The following is a 26896-nucleotide window of genomic DNA, read 5'->3' as shown; positions in this document are numbered from 1 at the left end:
AATAGATACATGAATGTCAATCTGAAATATCAACTGGAACCAAGGTAGTCACAGACTGCAACATCCCACGACTTATCCTGACCTACTCAAAGTAGTACCTGACAAGTGTAGTACCTATGACCTTTCAGGGTAGGTCAAAGCTATGCACAAGCTTTTACCATAGATAAAAGCTAGAGCATAGCTTTTGATCTATGCACGAGTAAGGTCCATAGATCAAAGCAGTAGCTTTGATCTATGGATCTACAAAATTTGAAATCTGACCTTGACCTAGTTTTCTCAAGGCCAAGTCATCCCCTTTGCCGCCCAAGTAATTTGCTTTTTGTTTCATTTTTCTATCTGCAGCGGGTGCGAAGATATTTGGTGGACTAACGAACGAACGGACGAACAGACGAACACTGACAATTACAATACATCACTGCTTTGAAGCGGGATGTAAAAAAAGAACGTGTTGCACAGTTCGATCCGTTGCTACACCATAATCTACTTTGCGTTCCCTTAGCCACTTCTGCCTGACTCATCCACGACAACACCATCAGGAAGATCATTTGTCCACACAAAGTATTAAGAAACTATATACCGGGCAGGGTAGCGTTGAATATTTATTACATCAAGTCCTCAGCAAAAGTCAGTACCTCAATTCTGTTCTATCCACACATCTCACGAATGAGTGGCAGGCTAAAATTTTCCTAAATGGCATACCTGTTAGCGACAGTCCGAGGCATGTTTCAACACACCCGCAACAGCACAGGGTGAACACCTACACTACACTAGTGAACAATGTTGCCTCTACAACAGCTGTAATTATAAAGCACATTAACCCATGGTTCAACTTTCAACAGTTAGTAGTAGTTCTATAAGATAATCAGCTCTACTATAACATGACTTGTGTGAGGCCTACCTACTGGATTGAGATGATCTTTTTTCCAACACAGAACAAGAACCAATGCAGTCACAGACTGCAACATCCCATGACAACCCTGAATTCAAAGCTTTACCCTGACCTACTTGCATGGGTCAAAGATCAAAGCTAGTGCTGACCTACTATCATTGATCAAAGCAGTAGCATTGATCTATGGTCTTACTTACACTGGCCTTCTCCCTTGTCTCTCTATCTTATCCGGTTCCCGAGTCTATAAAAGTTGGAATTTGACCTTGACCTAGTTTTCACAAGGTCAAGGTCATCATCTCATTTTCATCCCCTTTGCCGCCTGAGTAATGTGTTTTTTGTTTCATCTTTCTATCTGCAACGGTTGCAAAGATATTTGGTGGACATACGAACGGACTGACAAACGAACACTGACAATTACAATACATCACCGCTTTGAAGCAGAATGTTTAATAACTTGACATGGATCTCTTAAGTGTCCTCATTAAAATTTAAATCCAAGTTTTAGTTTCCCAAGAGCCAGGACAACGAAATGCAATGTTACACAAATTTGCAATGACAACTGAAAAATTATTACTTCCTCTTTATGTTCTCACAACACAGGCGATTTATTTTGCAGCTGTTCATTCTGCTCCTGCACACACTATAAACTAAACAAAGATATGTTCCGTTTGTTTTTGCAGTATTAGTATGACATAGCACATATTTGCCACTTGCTTTATAGTTTTGTTTGGCTTTAAAGAAAAGAAAAACATTGAAATTTCAGTTTTTTCCAATATTATGCTACCCTACATGTAGAGTAGTATTTCTACTGTAGAGTCAGTGCCCCTGGTGCAACTAGAGTAGCCTTAAAGGCACAGTTGGTAAGTTAATAGCCCTTGTGTTACTGGTGTCGAGTTCACAGACTTAGTACCACTAGAATAGAATTAAAAGCCCTAGTGTTACCGATGATTAGGTAATATTCCTAGTGTTACTGGTGAAGAATAAATACCCTTAGTGTTACTGATGTGGAGTTAATAGCCATAGTGTTACAAGTGATTTATGGAGAAAAACCTTATAAAATTTGATGGACACAAAATGTCTCTCAGAAAGAAATCAACTGAACGTAGCACCAACAGCAGATTGGCCTCCTCATTTTCAACACAATCAAACTACAATTGCATCATAGTAGGAGATCCTTGGCAGAGTCACTCTACCAACATGCTCTATAAGCAGAAGCTGCTGATGATGTAACAAACTGGCAGACTAGCAGCAGACCAGTGCTGTACGTGAGCACAGTCACACATCTCTACTGCAACATACACAACGACGAGGAAGCAGGCAGACATGAGCGTGGGTTTAGCCACAGGAAGAGACTGTACGAGGGAGAAAAATGGCTGAACTGAAATTGTATCATGCCACAATAATCTCCCATTTTAGTTTTTAAATCCTGCTTCAAAGCGGTGATGTATTGTAAATGTCAGCGTACGTGTGTTTGTCTGTTCGTTCTTCCGTTCGTTAGTCCACTAAATACTGTATGTGCAACCGTTGCAGATAGACAGATGAAACAAAAAGCACATTACTCGGGCGGCAAAGGGGATGAAAATGAGATGATGACCTTGACAAAACTTAGTCAAGGTCAATTTTCAACTTTTATACACTCAGGAACCGGCTAAGATAGATAGAAAGACGAGGGAGAAGGTCAGTGTAAGACCACAGATTAAAGCTAGTGCTTTGATCTTCCTATGCACTAACTTTAATCTATGGTCAAAGCTTAACAAGAGACTGCCGTGGTTCTTGTTCATCTTTTCATCAAAAACTTCTTAATTGAGGCATTATCTTTGTAGCAATCCAGGGAAATGACGCTGGAAGAAGAGCCTTGTCATAAATACTATATAAATCAAGGGACAAATAAAGTATTTTAGGCTGGGTACTGATGACAAATACCTTTGGTTTTTGCTCATAACACAGCTTCTATTTTGCTACACATGACAGTCAAACTACTGCAGCAGCTACAATCTTTATGGTCAAGTGTGATGTTTAGGGTTGTGTGTTTAGTGGAGTTGGTCAACTACTGGTTTTATTCTTATGTTCTACTGATATCGAATCGTATTTAAGCAAATACAAGCTAAAAACCAAACGAGGGGATATTCACGTCACGGTATGTTTGTCTGATCCAGCATCCCAGGTCCTCCTTAATACATCGCTGGGTGTCAAGGACTGTGACAGGCCAAATGTAGCTTGACACTCCTGCAGGGCTAACTTTGGAGCTGTCTGTTACTAATCCCTTCCAATCCTTCCCCACTGTTTCAACCTTCACTTCATACTCTCTCATTGTAACATACTGCCTAGAAAACTGTCAAACACAATCTTCCCTGTGTTTCAACACAATGGCCAAGTCCCTTTCCTATGAATCACACCTGCACATTAGCAGACACAACAACATTGTGATCAGGCTCACGTGATATTAAGTTTATAAAATTGTGATAACAAATCAGACACACTCATTCGACCATAGTATCATAAGCAAGCTTAAATACATACCGCCAGTAGATCCTCCTGTTCCTCCAGTGGGCCAAACGGCTAGTTAGTAACAATGACCTCTGCAACAATGACAGTCTACTGGAACTTCCAATGCCAAGGAGTAGTCTCCCAACAACAGAAGTCCAAATTGGATGGACTGCTCCAGTGTGCATGCAAACATACAGCACTTTCAGTAGATCAGTAAATCCCTTCAATGAGGATAAAGGGCTCAGAGTGTGCCCACTGTGACCAAGCAATCACCATGACCTGATACAGAACACATGCTTCAGACTTCCACTACGGCATAACAAAGATCATTTGCACCAACGTCACTTCCACCGTGGAGCAGACCACACCTTAGGTCTAAAAAAAACCCAAAAAACTAGTCTTGGCTAATAATAATGCAGAGCAAGTCTGTTTAGAAATCCAATACTCGGAATGTATGTACTGTATATAATAGCCCTGAGAACCTGCAATGATTCATGGTACAGAAAGTTGAGAATATTCAGTGTTGTCAACTCAATTTCAAACACACGCACCTTACAAAAACTGAAAACTAGTGTTGGCAGACAACCGTCTGTAGTGACAAAGAAATGCTCATAAACGGCAGAGTTCCACCTCTCTTTGTAACATTGGCAGCAAACATGCAGCTCTGATGGGAGTGGATTACATGGGAGCAGCAACAGGTGCAAAAGGCAGGTTTTCTGCAATGCCCTCTAGGCCAAGTTCAACTAAACGACCTTACCATAACGGAGGGTCAAGGAAACTTCAACACATTAAAATATCAGATTTGCCATCTATAAACAGCAGTAGCCACTTGAGTACACCATTCATTGGCAACACTGTAATTACAGAACGAAAGCTTAGTAGGTACGGCTAAAATAACTACAAATCACTAAAATCCTATTCATTTAATTGAACCAGCATACATGTAGATGAGTGTTCTGTAGTCTGAAAGTTCAGATTGAATTTATACATTTATTAGGTTGTGGAATTTGGTAATGGTGTTTTTAATGACATGAGATTTTAGTTTAAACTGGCAAACTATAAAACAAATACTACAAAAACTACTAGTTGTCTCCATCGAGTCAGCTTACTTGATAGGAATCTGCTCGTGAGCACTCCTCTTTTCTGGCCTACATATTTACATTATAATCTGAAAGTAAACTACATTATATAAAGAAGGCATTCAGCCAAAAACACAGGATTGGCAAACAAGTAGGCAAAAATGTATTCCATAAGAAAGTACTTGTGACACTTACTTGCTACTTGTAGCAAGCCTATGCATGTCTGTGGTTACATGAGTGCCTGATCACAAAAGAACTGTCATTTTCCAACACAATTTCAACACTGGTTTCCACATTTAAACTTGATTAGTGCTCAATTATGATGTTATCTGGTTGAGCCTGTTCTATTAGCAATTGAAATGCCACTTTTGTGGCACCGGCTCCAGCATATAATAACTTTCTGATTATCATCGAATAACCCAGACGTGACTATTTCACTTAAATGATTAAAAAAAAAAAAAACAACAAACATAAAAACTTTGAGGAGATTTACCAAATCTGCCCCATAACATTAAAAGACAAAATATCATGAACATAAAATCATGTAACAAAAAAAAAAAAATCTATAAATTCGCCACCAGAATATATTCACTTAATATACAGATCCAGCTGCAGTAAATCCTGGAGATTGATTATTTCAGACAAGATTTAACAATGCTGACAAATAACTTCTTCTTATCGTTTTCTACAAACAGGTTCCAATAATGGGTTCCGTCTTCCTGCAAGTTTCAGTGGGAACATTCTAGCTGTGACACCACTGCAGCAAGCTACCGCGGTGGTGAAGCTAACACAATTCAAACATTACAAATGATATTTTTCACTGCTTGGTTGCCTTCTAGAACATTTATTTAGAACAAAAAAAAATATGTCCGATGTGTTTTGTGAGGAAAATATGAAAGAGCATATGAATGGATAAAATAACGAAACACGAACGATGCCCGACTTTAACAATAAAAACAAATACTCTGAATACTTGAACGAGCGACCTCCAATACTGCATGGTGTTTAATTTTTAGCACAGTCTAAATCGCTAACATACAATATACCGTCTTTTTGTGTGTTTTTTTAAAAGATTAAAACAAAGTACTGTAATATACAGCAATAAGGACGACGGTCACGTACAAGTTCTGCGTCACATTTTCCTGATCTACAGACGTCACAGTCACTGACCAATGGGAGGCCGAGGAGCCGGAGCGGCCACACCCGCAACCGGAAGAGACTCTGTCCAACACTGAGTGCATCACCTTTTAATAAAGTACTTTTGGGGTTAATCGCTGTATTTTGCCGCAAACAAGTAAAACAGACATCCCATGTTTGCAGTTCGCGATGACATTCATGAATAACAACACGGAATAGTATGACGATTATTCATTTATTTTAAGTGCAATAAGTCACAACAGACAATCAGGTTACCAAACACGTTGGGACGAGAAGTGGCTTTTTAGCAATTCATTTATTTCTCAGCGCACTAGTGCTTATATATAATTTCGGATATCAAAAAGCGGCACTGTATTGCGAAGCCTAAATCAAGCCATCATTGCGTGTCTAAAACATTCCCATAGTTACAAACGTACATGATGTAACATGTAGGTACATGTAGAATAAAAGACAGCAAAGCTTTAGAAGGTGGGAAATAGACGGTGCAAGTGTACCATTAGTTATTGGATCACATAGAATCGATCGCCTGCAAATCAATGTTGAGGATACCTACCTTTACGACCGACGTGAAGTGCCGTAACACTGAGACCCGCTCAAGGTGATCTGCCTGCTCCCTTACTCTGCGGAACTACTTTACAGTGATGCTGCACCATATCCATCCGAGATATTCCAGATAAAGTAAAACCGATACAACGTCTTAACTCAGTTACACAAAACAAACTTGGTATTCTACAATCAACGGTATATTATTTGTGACTATTGCACATGCGACATTTTCCCAAACTGATAAAATGAACACTCTGGCGGAAGGATATTGTGTTACGTGATGGATGCGCTTTGGACTGTTACGGAACCAATAGGGGCGTAAGAGCGCATGAGTACAGCATGGAGTCTGACATGTGACTAAGGATGGTGATGTGAAGCTTCCTGAGGAACTCACAGTAACTTACAGTGAGTAGCTGGCAGTTTAATAATAATAATAATAATAATAATAATAATATTAATATTTAAAGGCTTCTTTCTCCAGACTCAAGGACACAGTACGTAGATACACAAAGTCCAATTAAAATAAACAACAACAAAAATAGATAAATGGGTTACCCTTTATGTACACAGTTGAGGTCTCAGTTTTGTCGTGACATTTCTATTTTGACTCTACTGTAGTGTTTATGTGGAAAACATCATCATGCATGTTTCAAAACCGTGTTCGTTTTGACAGCATTCATCCTTCATTTCTGTGTGCGTTATACTCCTAATTGTATCGTTAGTTTGCATTTAATCTGGAGGTTTTGGAGATGAATATGGGATGAATGCGCTAATAGTTTGCCACTGTGCAATCAGTTTACGAAACAATACCTCCATCTAGTGCCGAAACATAACACCTCTCTTCATAGATTTTATTTGTCAGCGCCTCACTCTGGAAAATTTAAATAAAAAATAAAAAAAATCAAACAAACAAACTAAACCCGATTTTTTCCCCACAATATGTAATCTTTTGTTCGTCATACTATTTACTTTAGTTTAAAGTGATTTGAAATTTTCATGGCACTTTTAAAATTACCTTCTTTTTTTTTTAACCGTTCTATAAATACTATCATTCTAAATAACAGATAGTTCCTCTAGGATAAGGTATAGAAATCTGTTTCCTTTGTCTTGTGCAATAAGCTATATCACCAATGTTTCACAGGCTGATTTGATTATGTTGTTCTGATAATCAGCTCCACAAAGAGGCAGCAGACAGAAACTAAAGCCTTACCACACTCAACTGTCTTAACCAAAAATGACCTTCAAATGTAAATATTCAAACGTCGTGACAGACATTAGGCAAATAAATCTGGAAAAATATTGCTTCACTTTCTATTTAAATTGCAAAGTATTGAAAATACTAACCAAATGTTTACCTTTATTTCCTGTGGTCTACTGTAAGAATGCCTTCTTCATTGAGTCCATGTGCCCATTTTGTTCTCACCTGTTCATAGCGGTGCCACTAGCACTGCTGCTTCCACTGCCCATGTTGACGTCTAACTGGCTGTTAACAGTCTCTGCCTATAGCTCCACTCCAGTCCTCTCTACTAGCTGAGGCCACTGGACACACCTGTGCAGGTAAAGCACAGATCCGCTGTCCAGTCACCTTGTTCTCTGGCCACTGTCAGTCAGTATTACTGGCTGCTTACTCCCAGGTCATGTGGAGCAGTAAGACGCTGTGAGAATATTGGACTTTCAGGACAAATAATGAATAAACAAAGAATAACAGAAACTATACAGTTGCATAATCCTTAGAGTCTGCTGATTATACAATAAAATTAAAAAACTGCACAAAAAACAAAAAATTAAAAAACTGCACAAAAAACTATGTGAAATTGCACTAAGCATAACATCTTTTTTAATAGTTTGATTTTTTTTCTCACAAAAGTTGTGCATTTGATTCCTAGCATATATTTAAAAAAATAAATTATATATATATATATATATATATATATATATATATATATATATATATATATATATATAAAATGTGTGTGTGTGTGTTTGTGTGTGTGTGTGTGTGTGTGTGTGCACGCATGTGTTCATTCATCCATTAATTCTTTAGGTCAGTTCTAAAATAGGTACCTTATTAATATAATCAGGGCAAAGACTGATTAGCCCAAAGCTTGATGACCATTATATCACACATTCGTGGAGGGACATGATGTATCGCAGGTATATCATGTGTATTATGTTTGCTATGTTACTTCTTGAAGATGCTGCTGAAATGTCAATATTATTATTGTCCTATAATTTAAGAATCAGAGCAGTTAGCATAACTCCATCTGTACAACATACAGTGGATTAATTATTTGAAGATCATCGTCAGCTGCCTCCAAAGGATAAGTCCATATTAATAAACACAGACTTAAGCAATGAGAAAAAAACACAGGCAGACATTTTACTCAAGCAAAGCATTTCTCCTCTTTTTTTTTTTCTTCTCAGCAGCAGTGCAGTCAGCTGCAGGTCACATGACAAGCTTGCCTGGTTTCACTGAGCATGCTCAGATCCTTCAGTGTTGTCAGGCAAAATATAAGGCACCAGTAGGAACAGAGATCTGCAATAGATAAACACACAGACTAACACACACCAACTGGATTTGCTCACAGACCGACCACAAGCACGAAGAGACAGTCGCTACACATTTGGAAGATTGCAGGTTTTCTTTCTCTAATATTGCAGGGGGCTTATTCTCATCTATCATTTCTGTAGAAAACAGCCACTGAAAGAGGGGCAGGTGTGCCCTTTAAGAGGGGGAGCAGCTGCTGCTGAGGCAAGGACACCATCCGAGTCTCCATCCTGTGTTGAGGTAAGTATGGATGCCTGGGATAAGGGTGTAGGGGGAGGGGAAACTCTGCCTGACTGCATCTGTGTTTGTTTTTAATATTATCAGATTGGAGACGGATTGGGGTTGGGGTGGTGGTGGTGGTGGTGGTGGTGTGTGTGTGTGTGTGTGTGTGGCTGGGTTGTGGGGGGGTCAGCTTGTCAGCTTCGGCATGTGAGACAACAGAGGATGTAGGAATGATGGGGAGCGACAGTGGCTGAGGGGTTTTGGACGCTAGCACTGCTGAGAACATGACAAAGTAGCGGGCACATGAAGGAAAGGAGGGGAGCTGGTAATGGTGGGGGAGCTCTGCTCATTAAGGAGCAGTTCATGTTTGGAGGGTTGTTTTTCAGAAAGAAAGAAGCCGGGCAGTAAAATCAAATATCCAACATCAGCATCAAATAACCAACATCAGCATCAGAGACACAGTATTATAATTACCTTGTATGACAAAAAACACAATGTTCTCATGCAAGGCAGATGCAGAGCTTTGTTCGTACAAGGAACAAAGAGGACATGAATAAATGGTCTGCATTTCATTTTAGACACCAAATTGCTCAGAATCCTTCATACATGCTGTTTTTGTAATTGCCATTCTACATTTTCCATCCAGTATTTATGTTTCTCGATATTCTGTCTGACTGTTAAATAGATGATCGTGTTCATTGTTTATAGTCGTAGCACGAAGTGACGGCTCACTATGAAATACAGCTGCTTCTATTCTAATAGTCAAGTTGTTTACATTTGCAGCTCACCTAACATCATAATTTATATCCTTATATCTGACTTCTATATTATCAAGATTATATTTTCATCATCATAGCTGGCAAGAAACCTGCAAGCACAGCCTTTGTTTTGGTGTACAGTTTAATCATTACATGGGGTTTTTTTCCCAACCAACCACACAGTGGCTATTGTGTACTCTCCTTATGCTCAACAAAAGAAACTACATGTAATTTTAAAAATTAAATTGTAATGATTTTTTATGCAAATTGACAAAAATAGACGTAGTTTAACAACATACTGGGTTCAGCTAATGCGCTGTCTTCACTGGGCATGTACAACTGTGTGCCAGCCTTTAGTGCATTGATATTAATTAATGAATTTAGTCGAAAAACATACAAAGAAACAGAGACATTCTGAGCACTGAACGTACAGCACATATCTCCCACACATTCTCTCAACAGTGATTAATGCCACTCTGAAAGGAGGCAGAGATGGCTGTTGCTAGGATACATGGCAAGGTGAAGTGCAGACCATTTAAAGAAAAAAGGAGAGGGGAACTATTTACAAAGGATGGCATCACTGGATGTGGCCTCTTGTTTTACGTTTTCTTCCATTACTGAACTTGATTTTCTATTTCTTCAAGGTGTTGTAGTTCCAAACAGTGCAAGAAAGTTTGGGTTTTTTTTATTCTGGTTCCCTCCACCTGGAAATTGGCTGTGATGATTGTCAGTATTCAAAAGCCTAAACCTGTCTGAGTGAGCCCTATGAACAGCAGACCCAATGGTAAGACAGCTGCAACCCCATTTGTGTTGCATATGATATTTCATCCATTCATATTTGTAGTTAATGCTTAGAATGTGGTACATTATATATAATTGCAGTGCTAGAATTACATTACTACTGATTTTTCTATAGCTACCGAATTGTTGTTTTTGCTTAAAATATTTTGAATACTTGAGTTGCTTGAGTTAAAAGCCCCCAGGCTCCAGGCTTTGGTGGAAATAATTAATTTCATTGAAGAGTACTGCATATATTTTCATGAACACATTCCTTGTTAATTGTCAGAGCAATATTCAGGATATTGAGTTCAGAGAACATCCCTTTTTCTTTTCTTATTTAGAAATAAATAATACCTCTTTGACTCACTTTTTTCATAGATGTTTTATAAAGCAGTGTTCTGAAGCCCTAGGGTGAGGCTAAATAGGGACATGCAAGAAAGAATATCAAATAAAAGGATGACAGAACAAGGTTGTGTTTTTGTTTTTTTCCCCATAATGGCCTTTTCACAATGGGTGGAACCATAGGACATCAAAGGCCAGTGTTGGACAGACGAGGAGTCAGATGGGGAGAACGAGTCGGAGCAGTTCCTGTATGGCATTCAGGTACAACAGAAACAAGTCATTTTTTGACACATCAGAAGTTCAGAAATGTTTTATAATAAAGTGCAAATAACATTTTTAATAAAGCTCCTAAAGATGTGTTATAAATCTCACGAGTTTTACTATTGTAATATTTTTGACACAGCAAAAAATCCTAAACAAACAATAAACAAACAGTTTGACCGTTTAACCATTAACTACCAACGCAACGGTTTTGGGGCGCACCATGAAGGAGCTGCCTGCCGCCCTACCTCTCATCTCTATGTTTACAGGCCCTCTGTGTGTGTGTGCGTGTGTGTGTGTTTCACATACAGTATATACTATGCATGTGATTAACATAAACTAAGGAGTGGAGAAATAATTTTGTTTCGGGGATTAATAAATTTGATCTGATCTTAATGTGATTACAGATTCTAGGGGTGGGTTCTAATGGAGGGTGAGTCATATTATATGAGTCATGTTATGTGGTTCAAACATTCATGGGACCATTATTTGTAGGTGGGTTGTGATATAATGGGAAAGGTTTGTTCTCAGGGTGTTGACTTTTTTTTTTATAGATGCCTGAAAAAAAAAAAAGCTTAGAAGTCAGCGTTTAAAAGGTAATTGATGAATGGTGTAAATTAACTAATGATTTAAGTTGACAGATGGAAGGCTAAAGACAAGCACCTACAATAGTTTGTAGAATGAAAAGATGAAATATCCTTAAATAATAATAAATTACATTTTTTTTAACCTTTAGCCTCTGTAAATTTAATTGTAGGAAAGTCTGAACCAATCAGAACACTGCCCATTCAACATTGTACAGACATTCTCATTTCAACATGTTATATAATATCCAGTTCTCAATGTAACATCAACAAGCATTCTTAAAGGTTACATGGATTTCCTGGGCAGGCCTGTGGAGTTCTGTCTGGCTAAAATATACAGTTGTGTAGAATTTCCAGTGCTGTTATCTTGACCAGTGTTATTCCATTTTACAGGGGAGTTGTGCTGCTGACTTGTACCGACACCCTCAACTGGATGCAGATATTGAGGCAGTAAAAGACATCTACACTGACAGCGCTGTCTCTGTTCGGTACAGCACAGATACACAAAACGCAAATTGTAACAAACATAACCATTGAATGATTTGACTAACTGCGCTTGCATTTTTAAAAAATTTTTTTTTTCATTTCATCACACGCTCTACATTAGAATGATTCAAACATATTGTGCATTAATATCAACTACGCATATAATGAGAGAGTAGAGAAAAATAACCTTCATTTTCATTCTCAAGGGATAATCAGTTAAATGTTCAGAGCATAATGCAACCCATTACTTAAGATAAATGATGTGTATCTGCTCTGTGTTTCTGAACAGGGAGTATGGAACCATTGATGATGTGGACATAGATCTTCATATTAACATCGGTTTCTTAGACGTGAGTCAGCAATCCTCTTTCTCTGCACACGCCTCCTCCATGTTCACCCATTCCTTTTCTAATGCTGACATTTTGCAAAGTGGCGTCATTTTCAATGGATAGTGTGCTCTTAAGTTATTTATTTAATGAGAAGCGGGCCTATTTAAGATGCTAACTCTTCATATTTGTGCGTATGTGTGTGTGTGTGTGTGTATGTGTCTCAGGAGGAGGTTGCGACAGCTTGGAAAGTTATCAGAACAGAGCCCATTATTCTGAGACTGCGCTTTTCTCTTTCTCAGTACCTCGATGGACCTGGTGAGTAAAGATGTCAGTATGGATGTTGGTTTTCTGGGAGGGACTTTAGGTATTTGTGCCACTCACTGAACGTAGGAGGTGAGTATAATAAGTGCAATACAAGAGGGAGAGTGAAAGAGAGAGTGTTTGTGAATGTTTGCGCTGTATCATGATGTTAGTCATCTTTACTCAGAGCCATCGGTGGAAGTGTTTCAGCCCTCCAATAAAGAGGGATTCAGCCTTGGTCTGCAACTCAAGAAGTAAGTCATGCCCCTGATGCTTTATATGGAACTTTTGGAAAGACTTTGTCATAATTTGAATTCTTTGAATTCAGTTTCCTTTTCAAAGTAATGTTTTGCACAGTGGAACATGCTGCAACATTATATAAAAATATCTCAGATTACTACATTATTATTTGAACTGAAAGAAGAAATAGACTCAGAAGGCATGACCATTTAATTAAAATCTTGCCACGCAAACGCCAACGTGTTTCACCCAGACTGTCTTTTCGCTCGACTCTCTCAATTTTGTAACGTGGCAGGATCCTGAGCACGTTCACCTCCCAGCAGTGGAAACATCTCAGTAATGAGTTTCTCAAGGCACAGCAGGAGAAGAGGCACAGCTGGTTCAAAGCTGGAGGAACCATCAAGAAGTTCCGTGCTGGGCTCAGCATCTTCTCCCCCATACCCAAGTAGGTCTCTCTGACACACACATGCTGCACTCTCTTTCAATGTATCTGCACAATGCCTCTATACTATATACAGCATTTTGAATATATAGTAAATTTAAGGATGTGTATTAACTTTATTAATTTTGAATGGTTTGGTTATGATCATTCATATGTGGTCTAGTATACTACAGTATATGTTTAATTTAAAATTCCTTATCACATAATGCTGCAGGTCTTTATTTTGAAACATTGAATTTGATGAAAACCAATAAAATGTCCACGTAGTTGCAAAACATTCTTAAACACTATGTGTCCCCTTGTCCCCTCCCCTTGTCTGTTCTTGTTCCTTTGACCCTTTGCCTGTTTGACCATGATTTTGGATGTTCCTCTGGTGCTGTCAACTCTGAGCTTTCCTGGTTTTGAAAACAGACTAATTAAAAGATTTGGATTTTGTGACATTTTGACTCTCGCGCCTGGTTCCTCTGGAAATCGTATTTCAGAACCTGTAGTTTGTGAAGGATGAGGAAGAACAACCTGGTTAACAAAATGCAAACTGTATAGATAGTGATGTAACTACTTTGCGAATGTGTGTATGTGAAAAATGAGCTTTAGCCAAGAAGACATGCAAAGGGAAATGCAGCTCTGCAGCATACTGAAGATCCATTTCAATCCACATTCTGACACACTCAGAATTCTCAAGTGGAAACTCTCTCCTTGGCCTCTGTCTTTCTGTCATGTTTTTTTTTTTTTTTTTTGGACAGTTATGGCTACACCAGCCTTTCTTGACACAATTTGACAGGAATCTCAGGTCAACAATGTAAATTGATAATGTACTGCGAGCAATGGTGGAAGTGAACGCTGGTTTCAAGTCTTTTATCGTGGCAGAAAAAACAATGACAGTTTTATCGTTATTTCTATGTGGCTTTTTTCCCAGGTCTCCAAGTTTTCCTCTGATCCAAGACACAGTTCTAAAGGGGAAGCTGAGTGTCCCTGAGCTGAGAGTGACCCGCCTGATGAACCGCTCCATCTCGTGTACAATGAAGAATCCTAAGGGGGAGCTCTTCAGCTACCCACCAAACAGCCAGGTCAGTGCTAGTCTGGACCAAGATGCATCCATGAGTCTCTAAGATTTTGAATCTGATTTGTAGAATTAACACAGCTGCATTTGTGTGTCTCAATCTGATGTACTGTGTCCGTCATGGCTTTATATTTTACACTCCTCACATCATTTTTAATTGTGTTCGTGTAGAAATCTCTCCACTACAATAAGCTAAAGGGTTTGTGTACTTATTTTCCTGTACTAATTCATTTTCAACCATTCTGATTCTCTCTTCAGTCAGCTGCAACGTGTACTGTTCACCACCTGAGCCTTTTATTTATTTATTTTTTTTACCCCAACTGTTACATGGCTAGTGCGCCAATTCCCATAATGCTTTGTCTTCGCTTGACCCATCAGACTGTGGCTGTTCCGGCGGCCAGGGCCCCAGCGCAGATTACCACGAGGCAGCTGATTGAATTATTTTTCTCATCCCAGGCGGGCGGCCACTGCAAGAACATCCCTACCTTGGAGTATGGCTTCTTAGTGCAGGTTAGACCTCAGGACAATATGAGTCTAACGAATCAATTACTCAGCCTGTCCTTTGTGATTCCTCTATGCTGTAAAAAACGTGACAGTATGTAAGCAGCAATGGAGACCCACCGTTCAGATTTGGTGACCTTTTTGACTATATATTTATGTGATTCTGCATCTATCAGTTGCTCACACTGAATGTTTTCACAATGCATTGTAGTGCCAGTATCTTACAGCGTGGTTTAACCAGACGAGTGCCATCCAATTTTTTTTTTTTTTTTTTACCAATTTTGAAGTCAAATGAGTTCAATTATACAATATCACAATGATTTAAATTAGAATGGCAACTGGCATAAAAAGGGTGTGTTTCTCCATCCAGATAATGAAGTACTCGGAGCAGAGGATACCCACACTCAATGAGTACTGTGTGGTGTGTGACGAACAACACGTCTTTCAGAATGGATCCATGCTAAAGGTACCAAACACAATGAAGATACACATTGAGTACAGATTTATGTAACCGGTTATAAGCATCTTACATGAGATTCTTTCTATCAGTCTAAAAATCCTGTTAATGGTTTTGCAATGATTGTCACACTTCAGGAGTAGATAAAGAGTGTGTGTGTGCATGAGCGTACCTACTTTATGCGTAGCTAATGTGTAGAACATGTTGAAAGACGTCTCTTCTCTTCCTACCATTTGTACATATGTGTTGATTTCATATAGCCAGCTGTGTGCACCAGGGAGCTGTGTGTGTTCTCTTTCTACACCCTTGGTGTGATGTCTGGTGCTGCAGAGGAAGTGGCCACAGGAGCAGAGGTGACAGCAACACAACAGATAGTATATGATACAATTCTGATTTTATTTACTGTAGTTTTTCTCTCAACCAATTTATTTTGTGATATAACAATCCTTATGGATGTTATATGAAACTTTTAACACCAGTGTCACATTGGCCTTAGGAAGGAGATGTGATCTGTGTCCATTTCTGAGTATTTTGTAGTTAAATTACAGTATTGGAACAGGGGCAGGCTCTTCTGTTGTATTATGCTGGAATAGTCATTAAGAATCTAAGCTAAAGCTATAAAATATAAACATAAAATCCCTGTCTCCCCAGGTGGTGGATCTGCTTGTGGCAATGTGTCGAGCTGCTCTTGAATCCCCCCGGAAGAGCATCATCTTTGAACCATACCCCTCAGTTGTTGACCCCAACGACCCCAAAACTCTTGCATTCAACCCAAAGGTCGGCACCCTCACTCCTGAAATTTTGACTACCTATTGAATAAACACAGTACGCATATTTAATTCCAAGATGACACTTCCATTTGTGATACAAAATTCACAGCTGCTGTTATTACACCTTAACAAATGAGTGTAGACGTTTGTATGTTGTCTCCTTTCTCATTGCACACAATGGATGTTTGGCTCAACCGATGAACACAGAAGAAGAATTATGAGAGACTGCAGAAAGCACTGGACAGTGTCATGTCCATCCGGGAAATGACCCAGGTACAAGAAGGGAAAGAGTGGGAAAGAAGGGAAGGGTTGCCAGCTGGAGTTAGATTTTACATAAGTTTATTTAATAAATGTAATTTCTATGCATGATCATCACTCACTCACTCACTCACTCACTCACTCACTCACTCACTCACTCACTCACTCACTCACTCTCGCTCTCACTGTGTCTGCTCCATGACTGTGTTTAATGGACTGTAATGTTAATGCTGTATGGGTGCTGTCTTTGTTTATCAGACAGTTGATTAGTTTATCTTCTCTGTATCTCTGTATTATATAATAACCGTTGTTACATAATTCAAATAAAACTAAATTCTTACTCTTTTGAAAGAAAGACTGTGCAAGAAAGAAAAATAAATTAAAAGCAGCACATGCTTTTTTTTCAGGGCTCCTATCTAGAGATCAAGAAACAGATGGACAAACTTGATCCTCTTGCCCATCCTCTTCTACAGTGGTGAGTAGGGAAGTTCTATTTTCAACAATGAGTTTCCTCTGCTTTGCTTCTTATTATGGGAGCACACACATGCACATGACAAATATAATACTGCTTATGAGCTTATGCCATCAGGCCTGTTTTATGGAAAACACTACAGAAAGCACAGGATGAAATGATTAGATTGCTGAATTACACTCAGCAGCTTAATTGTCATGGTCCTGTTATTGTACGTATCGCCTCATTGTCACCATCATAGCTTACTGGGATACTTGAGATGAAACTGTTGTTAATGTTATTAATAACACCCTAACAATGACAAGTCAAAAGCTCTGCTGTGTTTCAAGCTAAGCAGTGGCACAGTAATGGCTGCTTGAGATTGTGCAGCATTTTAATTATTTCTCCTTCCTCTCTGTTTTCTGCAGGATTATTTCCAGCAACAGATCCCATATCGTCAAGCTGCCTCTGAGTAGGGTAGGCAACCAGAATGACGATCAAATTATTATTATTTTTTAATAATATCCCATTATGTAATTTGATGGTTCATAATTATTATCTGTCTCTTTTTCTTGCTCTCGTGACCTCATCTTTATAGCAATTGAAATTCATGCACACCTCCCACCAGTTCCTGTTGCTCAGCAGCCCCCCAGCCAAGGAGGCTCGTTTTCGCACAGCTAAGAAGCTGTATGGCAGCACCTTTGCCTTCCAGTGAGTCCACTTTGCGTCATTAGCTGACATAGCAGTCATACAGTGAAAATTGAATGGCTAGTTTGAAGCTTATTGGTTATAAAGCTTAAAATCAGGCTACTATAAAACACCTGAGAAGTTTAAAGGGTTAATAGTTACATTTCTGAGCTCGCAGCTTTGTTAGGCAAATATAATGTGAGGAATGACTCTGTAAATAATTGATCTCAAATCAAGCATAGTCACTAAAATGCATGCATAATTTAGCATTACAACAACACACTCAGTCAAACATGAACATGTCTTCGTCTGGAGCACTTTGTAATTATGCTGTGAATGGAGAAACCACTCTGGCACATTTTTATGGAACAATAACAAATAATGGCACAGACTAGTGGCCACTCTCTTGGAGAGAAAAATCACCTTGTTAAGCCAACACATAGAGCCAGCACTATCTGTGGGATGGAGATGTGTACTGTAGCAGATGGGGCTTTTCTGAATATTTTAGATACACATGGTCCATCTGGCTTCAGCTAACTCATGAGCAATATTAACAGTCCCCCTTAAGGGCTGTTAGTACCACACATTTAATAATTACCAATAAGATATGTCAAAATGTGCCATCTTGACTATCATCACGTTATATTGATGTAATTAGGAATATAAAAATATAAAAAGAATCTCAAACTTAGTTAGATTGATCAGTGAATCAAAGAACCTTTTCCAGTTTATCAATAGAAATTATAACTCATTCAAAATCATTTAAAAATAGCAGGGTTATGTTTTATTTTAAGACAGCTCAGATGCCTGCACTCTGCACAGCACTGATGGGTTTGATCATTTGACACATGCAGTACTTTTTTTTTTTTAGCATTGAATGATGGAATTAGAGGACTGTGATGATGTAACATAATCTCCCAAAATATCTTTACTAAAATCATATAAATAGCTTTTATGATCATAAAAGCACTTTGTTAAAGCACATAGGTCAGAGAATATTAACAGAAATAGTACAATAAATAATTTGATAATCACATGTTACCATTTGTGTTCTCATACCACTTTGTTTCCCCCCCCTCCCTTGTCCAGTGGTTCCCATATAGAGAACTGGCACTCTGTTCTGAGGAATGGACTAGTCAATGCCTCCTATACCAAACTGCAGGTACGTAACCCTAGCAGCTTGCTGGAATTTACAATGGGTTGCCACTTGGAAGGTGAGCCTTCTGTCAGCAGGTGCAGGGTTGCCTTAAGATGATTCTTTTTTGCAGTTAATGTAAGTGAACTGCTATTTTGATGGGTTTATGGTTTTATCATGATGTAGATAGGAAGAGAAATGGAGTAGGAGTTATCTTGAAGGAGGAGTTTGTTAGGAATGTCCTGGAGGTAAAAAGAGTGTCCGATAGAGTGATGGGTCTGAAGCTAGAAATCGAAGATGTGACGTTCAATGTTGTTAGTGGGTATGCTCCACAGGTAGAACATGAGCTGGAGGAGAAGGAGAAATTCTGGTTGGACCTTGATGAAGTGATGTAGGGCATACCTAGAAGTGAGGAGGTGATGGGCAGGTTTGGTATCCAGCAGAGGAATGCAGAAGGACAGATGGTAGTTGACTTTGCAAAGAGGATGGAAACGGCTGTAGTGAATAATTTCTTCCAGAAGAGGCAGGAACATAGGGTGACCTATAAGAGTGGAGGTAGGAGCACACAGGTAGACTACATCTTGTGTAGACGGTGTAATCTGAAGGAGATCAGTGACTGTAAAGTAGTGGTAGGCGAGAGTGTAGCCAAACAGCATAGGATGGTGGTGTGTAGGATGACTCTGGTGGTGAGGAAGATGAAGAGGGCAAAGGCAGAGCAGAAGACGAAATAGTGGAAGCTAAAAAAGGAAGAGTGTTGCATGACTTTTAGGAAGGAGTTAAGACAGGCTCTGGGTGGTCAGGAGGTTCTTCCAGATGACTGGACAACTACAGCTGATGTGATCAGGGAGACGGGTAGGAGAGTACTTGGTGTGTCATCTGGAAGGAAAGTAGATAAGGAGACTTGGTGGAATGAGGAGGTACAGGAGTGTATACAGAGAAAGAGGTTAGCTAAGAGGAAGTGAGACACTGAGAGGATTGAGGAGAGTAGACAGGAGTACAGGGAGATGCAGCGTAAGGTGAAAGTAGAGGTAGCAAAGGCCAAACAAGGGGCTTATGATGACTTGTAGGCTAGGCCACAGTAAGGATGGAGAGACTGATCTATGGATGTAGTGAAAGAGGACATGAAGGTAGTTGGTGTGAGAGAAGAGGATACAGAAGACAGGGTTAGATGGAGGCTACTGATTCGCTGTGGCGACCCCTGAAGGGAAAAGCCGAAAGGAGAAGAAGATGGTTGCTATTCTGGCAGGTGGTAAACAGAGCATGGGACTATGGTGGCAATTGTGATCTCATGTGACAGCTTGGTATGTTGTATTGGGGTTAGCCACCTACAGCATGGATTACAGGTCTGAAGAATGCACAGGACAGGCTTCATTGAAGTCTTTAAGAACCATTAAAGTAACAATTAAAAGGTCAGGAACTTGCAGCACTCATTATCTATTCAGATTTTTAAGTAAATCAAAACCACACACACACACACACACACACACACACACACACACATATACAATCCTTAAATATAATATCAAGGCAGAAGTAGAAGCCTTTACATGCATCCATCTGCATCTTTATGTTGTTACGTCTTGGTTGGAGGTTCTATGTGACCCAGGTCTGCAAAAGAGAAATAAATAACGAAACAAGAAAGGAAGACATGAGCAGCAAAGAGGGCAAAATTGTCTCATTTGCACAATAAGTACGATAATGACGGCATACCTGAAATTTGTATTTAACACAATTAAATGTGAAATCTCAAGGATCTTCGTAATTCTCATGCCAGTCATGATTGTTCTATCATGCTGCTGTGTTTTATTAATGGCTTTTTTGTTCCCATAACTTTTTGAACTATCCATCTTTGATCTCACCTGTGCGCTCATCTACCTCCTTTCTCCTCTCCATTTCACCTTGAGCATTGGCAATCCGCCTTCCTCTGTCATGTCCTGCGTTTCACACAATGAGGCCTGAGTCTGCCTCCAGCTTCAGCCATCACATGATACCACTTGTCTACTGTTTCTTTTGATTTCCTCCTTATGGGCTGGTGTCACACCCAGAGCCTCAAGTTCATCCTGTCATTTGTTCAGTGGTTTCACTGTGGATTATGAGCACCTGCTAGTTTTTCCTCTTTCTGGACAACCTTGTTTTGAACCTCATCATTGTGACCTATCATGCTCATTCTTTCCCACCTTCAAGCCTCCTTTCTCATATCAGCTTTCCTCAAGTGCATTTTTGCAAAGATCTTTTTAAACAAAATTCATTCACCGGTCATGACAAGAAATGACATGACCTTTGCTGGACTACATCATGTTGCTAGGAGAAACAAGGTTGGCAATTCAAACGTGTGACTCACAATTACTGGAGTCTGAGTGTCTGTGTGTATGTGTGTGTGTGTACGTGTGTGTGTGTGTTGGTGGGTGTATATTTATTTTGTTTGCTTTGCCAGGTAAACTATACGACAACTACCATTTCAAATTTCAATCATATTTTCATGCAACTGCTCAGTTACCCTTCCTTTCCTCTTAACTCTTTTTAAACCCAAGCTGCATGGGGCAGCATATGGAAAGGGCATCTATCTGAGCCCCATCTCCAGCATATCTTTTGGATACTCAGGTAGGAATGACTCTTTTGTCACCATTCCGGTCCCCTCGCCTCTGTTTCACCACCATGTTGACTGAGTATGCTCTGCGTTTGTAACATGGCCTGATTATCATCCTGGAACACATTTCACATGAGGGAGCTTTCCATGCAGCACTTTTGTCTTTCTCTGTGTTGTATGTGTAGTGTACATTGGGTGGTGTTGGGTCTTGTCGCTGGACGTGTGTGCCACCTATCCTACCATACATTTGTAATAGCTGTATAAAATGAGTATGTTATTTTTTGTCTCAGATTTATTGTACAGTACTGTTTTCCTTCCCATCATAGACTGTGTAGAGTCATTTTATCAAATTTGTACCCTTCGCATTTGTGTATTTCTGTTGAAACTCAATTTCAGGAGTTGGCTTTTAGCCAATCCCAGTCTGGTTTTGTGACTGGTTACGTAAATAGGAGGTTATTGCCTAAGCAATGCTTTCTCAGGTTTCAGGATGAGAATTTGTAATTAATTATTCTTGGTTTAAACAAAAAAAAATCAGAATTTCTGCCTCCATGTCCATGTTGCATAATAATTTTGCCATCAAATACACACTAAAGTAGATGACAGTGATAATCAGAACTAACTGTGTTTAAGCACATGGTTTTATTCATAAAACAGCTGTTCTTGGTGTAGCCATTTCTGTCTTGATACTGAAAGTGGCAGTTCATGTCTGAGTGGAAATCATAAACATAACCTTCAAATGAAGGATGGCTCTGTGGGTATTAATGTCTCTCTTCAAGGAGTTAAAGACCGCTTGAGGGAGGCTTTTACGCAGCTTGAATGACTTGCAGTAAGGTCATCCTGACACAGGGATGTTTGCTCTCGCTGTGCTGCCTCTTGCAGGAATGGGGAAAGGACAGCACAGAATGCCCACCAAAGATGAACTGGTGCAGCGTTACAACCGAATGAACACTATACCACAGGTGAGAGAAGCCGATACATCACCGCCTTACATTCACAGGTCTGAAACAAGGCAGTCAGACACTGACCAAAACTGGTGCTTTCTATTTCTTCTACCTCGCCTTTCTATTTTATCTGGTTCCTGAGTGTACAAAAGTTGAAATTTGACCTTGACCTACTTTTCACAAGGTCAAGATCATCATCTCAATTTCATTCCCTTTGCCGCCCGAGTAATGTGCTCTTTGTTTCATCTTTCTATCTGCAATGGTTATGAAGATACTTGGTGGACGGACAGACGGACTGAGGGACACACAAACACTGACAAGATAGTTGGGGTTTAGAAATCCCAATTTTAATCCTACACAAAAATGATTGGTTAATAAATGGGTTGAAATCATTTTAAGGAACACTTCAAATCAAGGAAATATATCATAATTTTTAAAAAAATGTATGGCAGGAGATAGTTAAGATATTTCTTTTAAATTTAAATGTTTTTTTCTTGATACATTCTGTGTGTGACTTTGCCAGAGATCAGAACACACTGTACCATCATTCACTCTTAAATTAGATCATGTTGTTTACTGCAGGTGCTCAGTGGTGCTTAACCATTGCCTCTTTTTTATTAAATAGAGCCGTCCAATACAATCAAGGTTTCTTCAGAGTCGAAACCTGAACTGCATCGCTCTGTGTGAAGGTAATAACAAGCAGTTAATGAAATTAAAAATGAAAAATTAATAGCTGCACGGTATCAGCTCCATTAGTGATCTTGCTGAGAGCAACACATTGGTGCCGTTTTCTGTGTAAACTATCACAAAGCGGTACAACTAACATTTGCATATTTTTTCTTAGTTATTAAGCATTTACTCAAAAATAATTGAACTTAAAAATCAAAATTTTTAGATTTTTTTTCACATGCATTATGTTTACCAGTACTAAGTTTAAAGTAAGGTTGAGTTCTGTAGTTACAACGTAAGAACGACAGTACAGTCTCTTTAGATCATTATAATTCACAGTTACAATCAATAACTGAACAAGTAACAAGTAAGTTATTCAGTGTTTTTGACCTACCTTGCATCTCTCTTTTAAACAGTGATCACATCTAAGGACCTGCAGAAACATGGCAACATCTGGGTATGTCCCGTGTCCGACCACGTCTGCACTCGCTTCTTTTTTGTGTGAGTATCCCAATATTTAATGATGATTGCCAACAGGCCCCTGAAACAAACACAACACACTAGGGGCCTGTTGGCATGCAATTAAACAGTGACGTGCGGTCAGGGGAGGCAGGTGAGGCCGTGCCTCATAAAAGACAAAAATGGAAAATAGAAGAAATAAATTAAATGGTCATATTTATTCAGTGATGTGAATTATATAGTTTTCTGTTTAACGTCATCTATTTTAGGTATTTTTACTCAAAATTGCTGAATTTTCACATTTACTGCTGAGTGTGAGGCACCAGCCAGCCGAGCCTCACCATGGATTGCGCCATGGCTCGACTAGCTGTGCTTGGCATGCTATACAGTGAGACCGTAATGCTATTAAAACGTCGCTAAAAATTTGCTAAACACATTTGCTCTATGAACTAAGTTTCCATAATTTAGCTAATGTATATAATATACAGTGTTTTTATTGTCAACTGTATGCGTGCAGCGTCTTTTTTGAGTTGAGCAGTCCTGAAACCACTGGGAAGATAGTCATGCCGTTCTCATGCCTCATGGTAGGGGGCGCTGGTGATCCCAGGGATTCGGCCGATGATTCCTCTTCCTCGGTTGTAGAAGAAATGACAGTAAACTGCAATCTATAGTCAGCGCATAAAGTGCAGCCATTCATTTGTTTTCCGCTCGCCTTGCCTTACTTTAAAAATGGAGGATTACGTATCTCAACTCAAAATTTTTTTGATGCCTTTGTTCAGAAGGAGCGGCTCATGTACTTCATTTATAAGTAAACATAACATATACAAAATGTGTAGGTAACAACATAATAAGTTTTTTTTAATCAAATGTGCTTATTTGTGTGTTACAGTTTGTATGTTTAGATAATTCTGCCATGAGAAAAAGTAAAAATAACCCACTCACTGTTGCTTATTAAATGATGAATAAGCTACAAGGTAGTTTCATCTGATTACGATGAAGTCAGTGCCTCCCCAACCATGAACCTCACCGCACGTCATTGAAATTAGTAGAAAACTAGCAAATAGTATGGGGGGAGGCAGAGTGACGGGTCGCGACTGCACGTCACCTTGCTCAGGGGTACATCGGCAGTGGCTGGGAGGTGAGGTGACATCTCTCATTGTCAGCTCCCACTACGATGATGGATGGGTGGGAGCAGGAATCGAACTGCCGATCTCTGATCATACGACGCCCGCTCTACCGTTGAGCCACTGCCGCCCCGCTATAGATGTATAAGAAAATTATGGTCAATGCTTCAACCCAGATCACCAAGTAACAACAGTAAGATACAGCAGAAGATAAGAGGATGATAAAAAGAAAACACGATATGGCTCAGGTAATAGAAATACTGTGTGATGTCATCACTGTACATCTACAGGTATGAGGACGGTCAAGTAGGAGATGCCAACATCAACACCCAGGAGCCTAAGGTGCAGAAGGAGATTATGCGTGTGATCGGGACCCAGATCTACTCCAGCTAATAGAAGCTCTCCATACGTCTCTCTGGAGGTGGCACACAGGCAGATGCGAATGTTTGGGCGAGCTGACCTCAGGCCAGGTCCTGAAGGCTAAGGGAGCTCTTGAGCACATTATTTCTAAAGTTGGTTCTTTCTGGTCCTTTGGAGTGGTCATGGATTATTTTCTTCATTCATCCATCGATCATTACCACGTGACAGTCAGTCTGCTGTTCTCATTTCATGTCAGTTTCCAACAAAAACATGCCATACTAATGAAGAAAAAAGAAGTCTCCGGTGTGGCTTCTCCACCTTAACACATGTTCAAACCCAGAGCCATCCGGACTTTTTCTTTCTTTGTCTTGCTGCACTTTTACTAGTCTTTTTGTAATAATAACCTCTGTGATCGAGAATATAATATCCAGAAAAATGAATCCCAATCATACTAACATCTCTTTGTGGAAAATGACTAATTTGCATTCACATAGAAGTTTGCTCTATTTTTGTTCTTGCATAGGCTTTCCCTTTGATCTCTTTATTTAATTTGCTTTCGCTAATGAAATGCATTTAGGTCTGGGACATGTTTATCTAAGCTGCAGTTATGTCATTTTGTCCTTTGTCATTTTTTACTTGGGATGAAGTTCTGAAATTTTTAAAAGCAAAGTTTGACTTGAATTCAAATCACAGACTATAGGTTCTTTTTAATAGCATTATCAAGTTGAAAACACTAGCCACATTTTGAAGATGATAAAACAGATGCATTGTCATTTTAGGACTTGGGGTGTGTGTATGGTTGAAATTCTACTTCTATGTTGAAGACATAGAGCTGCATATCTTAAACGCTGTGTGCTGAAGCGTTGTCTTAAGGCTCTGTTTCCAAGTTGTCCATAGTCCCTTAACAAACTAAAGCTAGAACCTTCAACTGTTCAATATGAAGCTCTGAGCAAAAACAAAATTATTCCCCAATCCTTTTATCTCTCCATCATCCGTCCTTTCATTCATCCAAGCAGAAACAAAAAAAAATGGATCAGTATCTGTTGATCTGTTATATCTGTCACCTGCAGTGTGCCCCATGTTAAAAATACTACCATACACTTGTTGTGTGCAATAATTTTTGCCGGGTCATCTTTTTTTTGTTTTCTTGAAGTACTTCATATCTCATATTGAAATGAATCTCCTACAGTACCCATGGGTCGGATTCACAGCCTTCAAAATCCACTGTACAGAAAATCATGGACGATATTACCAAACTATCAGCTGACTGCATCCAGTCCAGGTGAGCTCACATCTTCTTCGACCCTGAGTTACAGACACTGGATGATACACATCTGCATTAAAGTGCAATGAATGGCAACCTTGTATATCTAATCAAGTTTATCAGTTAGTCATGTACTGTATGTACGTATGTACGTGTGGGTTTGTATTTTCTTGACATTATATTGGACTTTGCACTTATTCAACATTTTGCCTAAACTGAAGAAAATGGACTGTCTCTGTGGAATCAGTAAGACTAAAATATCCAACATGCTAACCGTGTCTTGTCTTTGGGAAGAACTTTCAATGGCTTCTGGACTTCACTGGATTTTAAGGCACTGAAATCAAGAACATCAAAGATCTCATCACAAGGAATTGCCTATAAGGAAGCTGATATGTACATCTCTCTGCGTGTAGCACAGGACTGTAGTTACAGCCCATGCCTGTTCTGGCTGAAAGGTTAATACGTTGAGTGTTTTCGAGAATTTTTTCTTTGGCTGCGTGTCTCTGACGAGTGATTTTTTTTCTTTTCAAGGATGATGTTGACAACAATGATGGTTATTACAGAGTTGGTGATGAAAGGTGGTGGTACTGGAAAAAAAAAGAATAAAGCCTGATTTTGCACAATTTTACTTATTGTCTACTTTTCTTTGATGTCTCATTGGAAAGTACTTTGAAAGTCTCTTGTGTTTAATGGTCTCGTTTCGCTACCATGTTGACCAGCAG

The 26896-nt window shown here is 39.3% G+C and overlaps 2 protein-coding genes across 9 annotated transcripts in view; one reads left to right on the top strand and one right to left on the bottom strand.

Annotated features, from left to right (window-relative positions):
• Positions 1-7643, bottom strand: part of pkma (pyruvate kinase M1/2a) — a 15985-nt gene extending 8342 nt beyond the window's left edge. Inside the window, exon 1 of one of the 8 annotated variants that reach the window (XM_068307594.1) lies at positions 7583-7643. In XM_068307594.1, coding sequence (XP_068163695.1) covers positions 7583-7626 — 44 coding nt within the window. In that variant the 5' untranslated portion in view covers positions 7627-7643. Of the gene's footprint in view, positions 1-3409; positions 3651-6166; positions 6313-7582 lie in introns of those variants that run through there. The other 7 variants (XM_068310387.1, XM_068311974.1, XM_068311210.1 and 4 more) reach the window with 7 other exon arrangements.
• On the top strand, positions 6506-26896 carry LOC137587485 (protein mono-ADP-ribosyltransferase PARP6). The gene is made up of 24 exons (XM_068313193.1): positions 6506-6564; positions 8851-8947; positions 10332-10471; positions 10993-11070; positions 12048-12142; positions 12430-12490; positions 12694-12784; positions 12957-13023; positions 13305-13454; positions 14368-14518; positions 14890-15021; positions 15383-15478; positions 15730-15822; positions 16121-16246; positions 16447-16512; positions 16905-16972; positions 17377-17425; positions 17547-17659; positions 18725-18797; positions 21302-21371; positions 22237-22316; positions 22924-22987; positions 23384-23468; positions 24841-26896. Exons 3-24 carry the CDS (start codon positions 10469-10471, stop codon positions 24941-24943), a joined length of 1914 nt encoding a protein of 637 aa, XP_068169294.1. The 5' UTR covers positions 6506-6564; positions 8851-8947; positions 10332-10468; the 3' UTR covers positions 24944-26896.

This window comes from Antennarius striatus, chromosome 1, assembly GCF_040054535.1.
Source record: "Antennarius striatus isolate MH-2024 chromosome 1, ASM4005453v1, whole genome shotgun sequence".
Classification (NCBI taxonomy): Eukaryota; Metazoa; Chordata; class Actinopteri; order Lophiiformes; family Antennariidae; genus Antennarius; species Antennarius striatus.
This window is presented reverse-complemented; position numbering and strand designations above follow the sequence as displayed.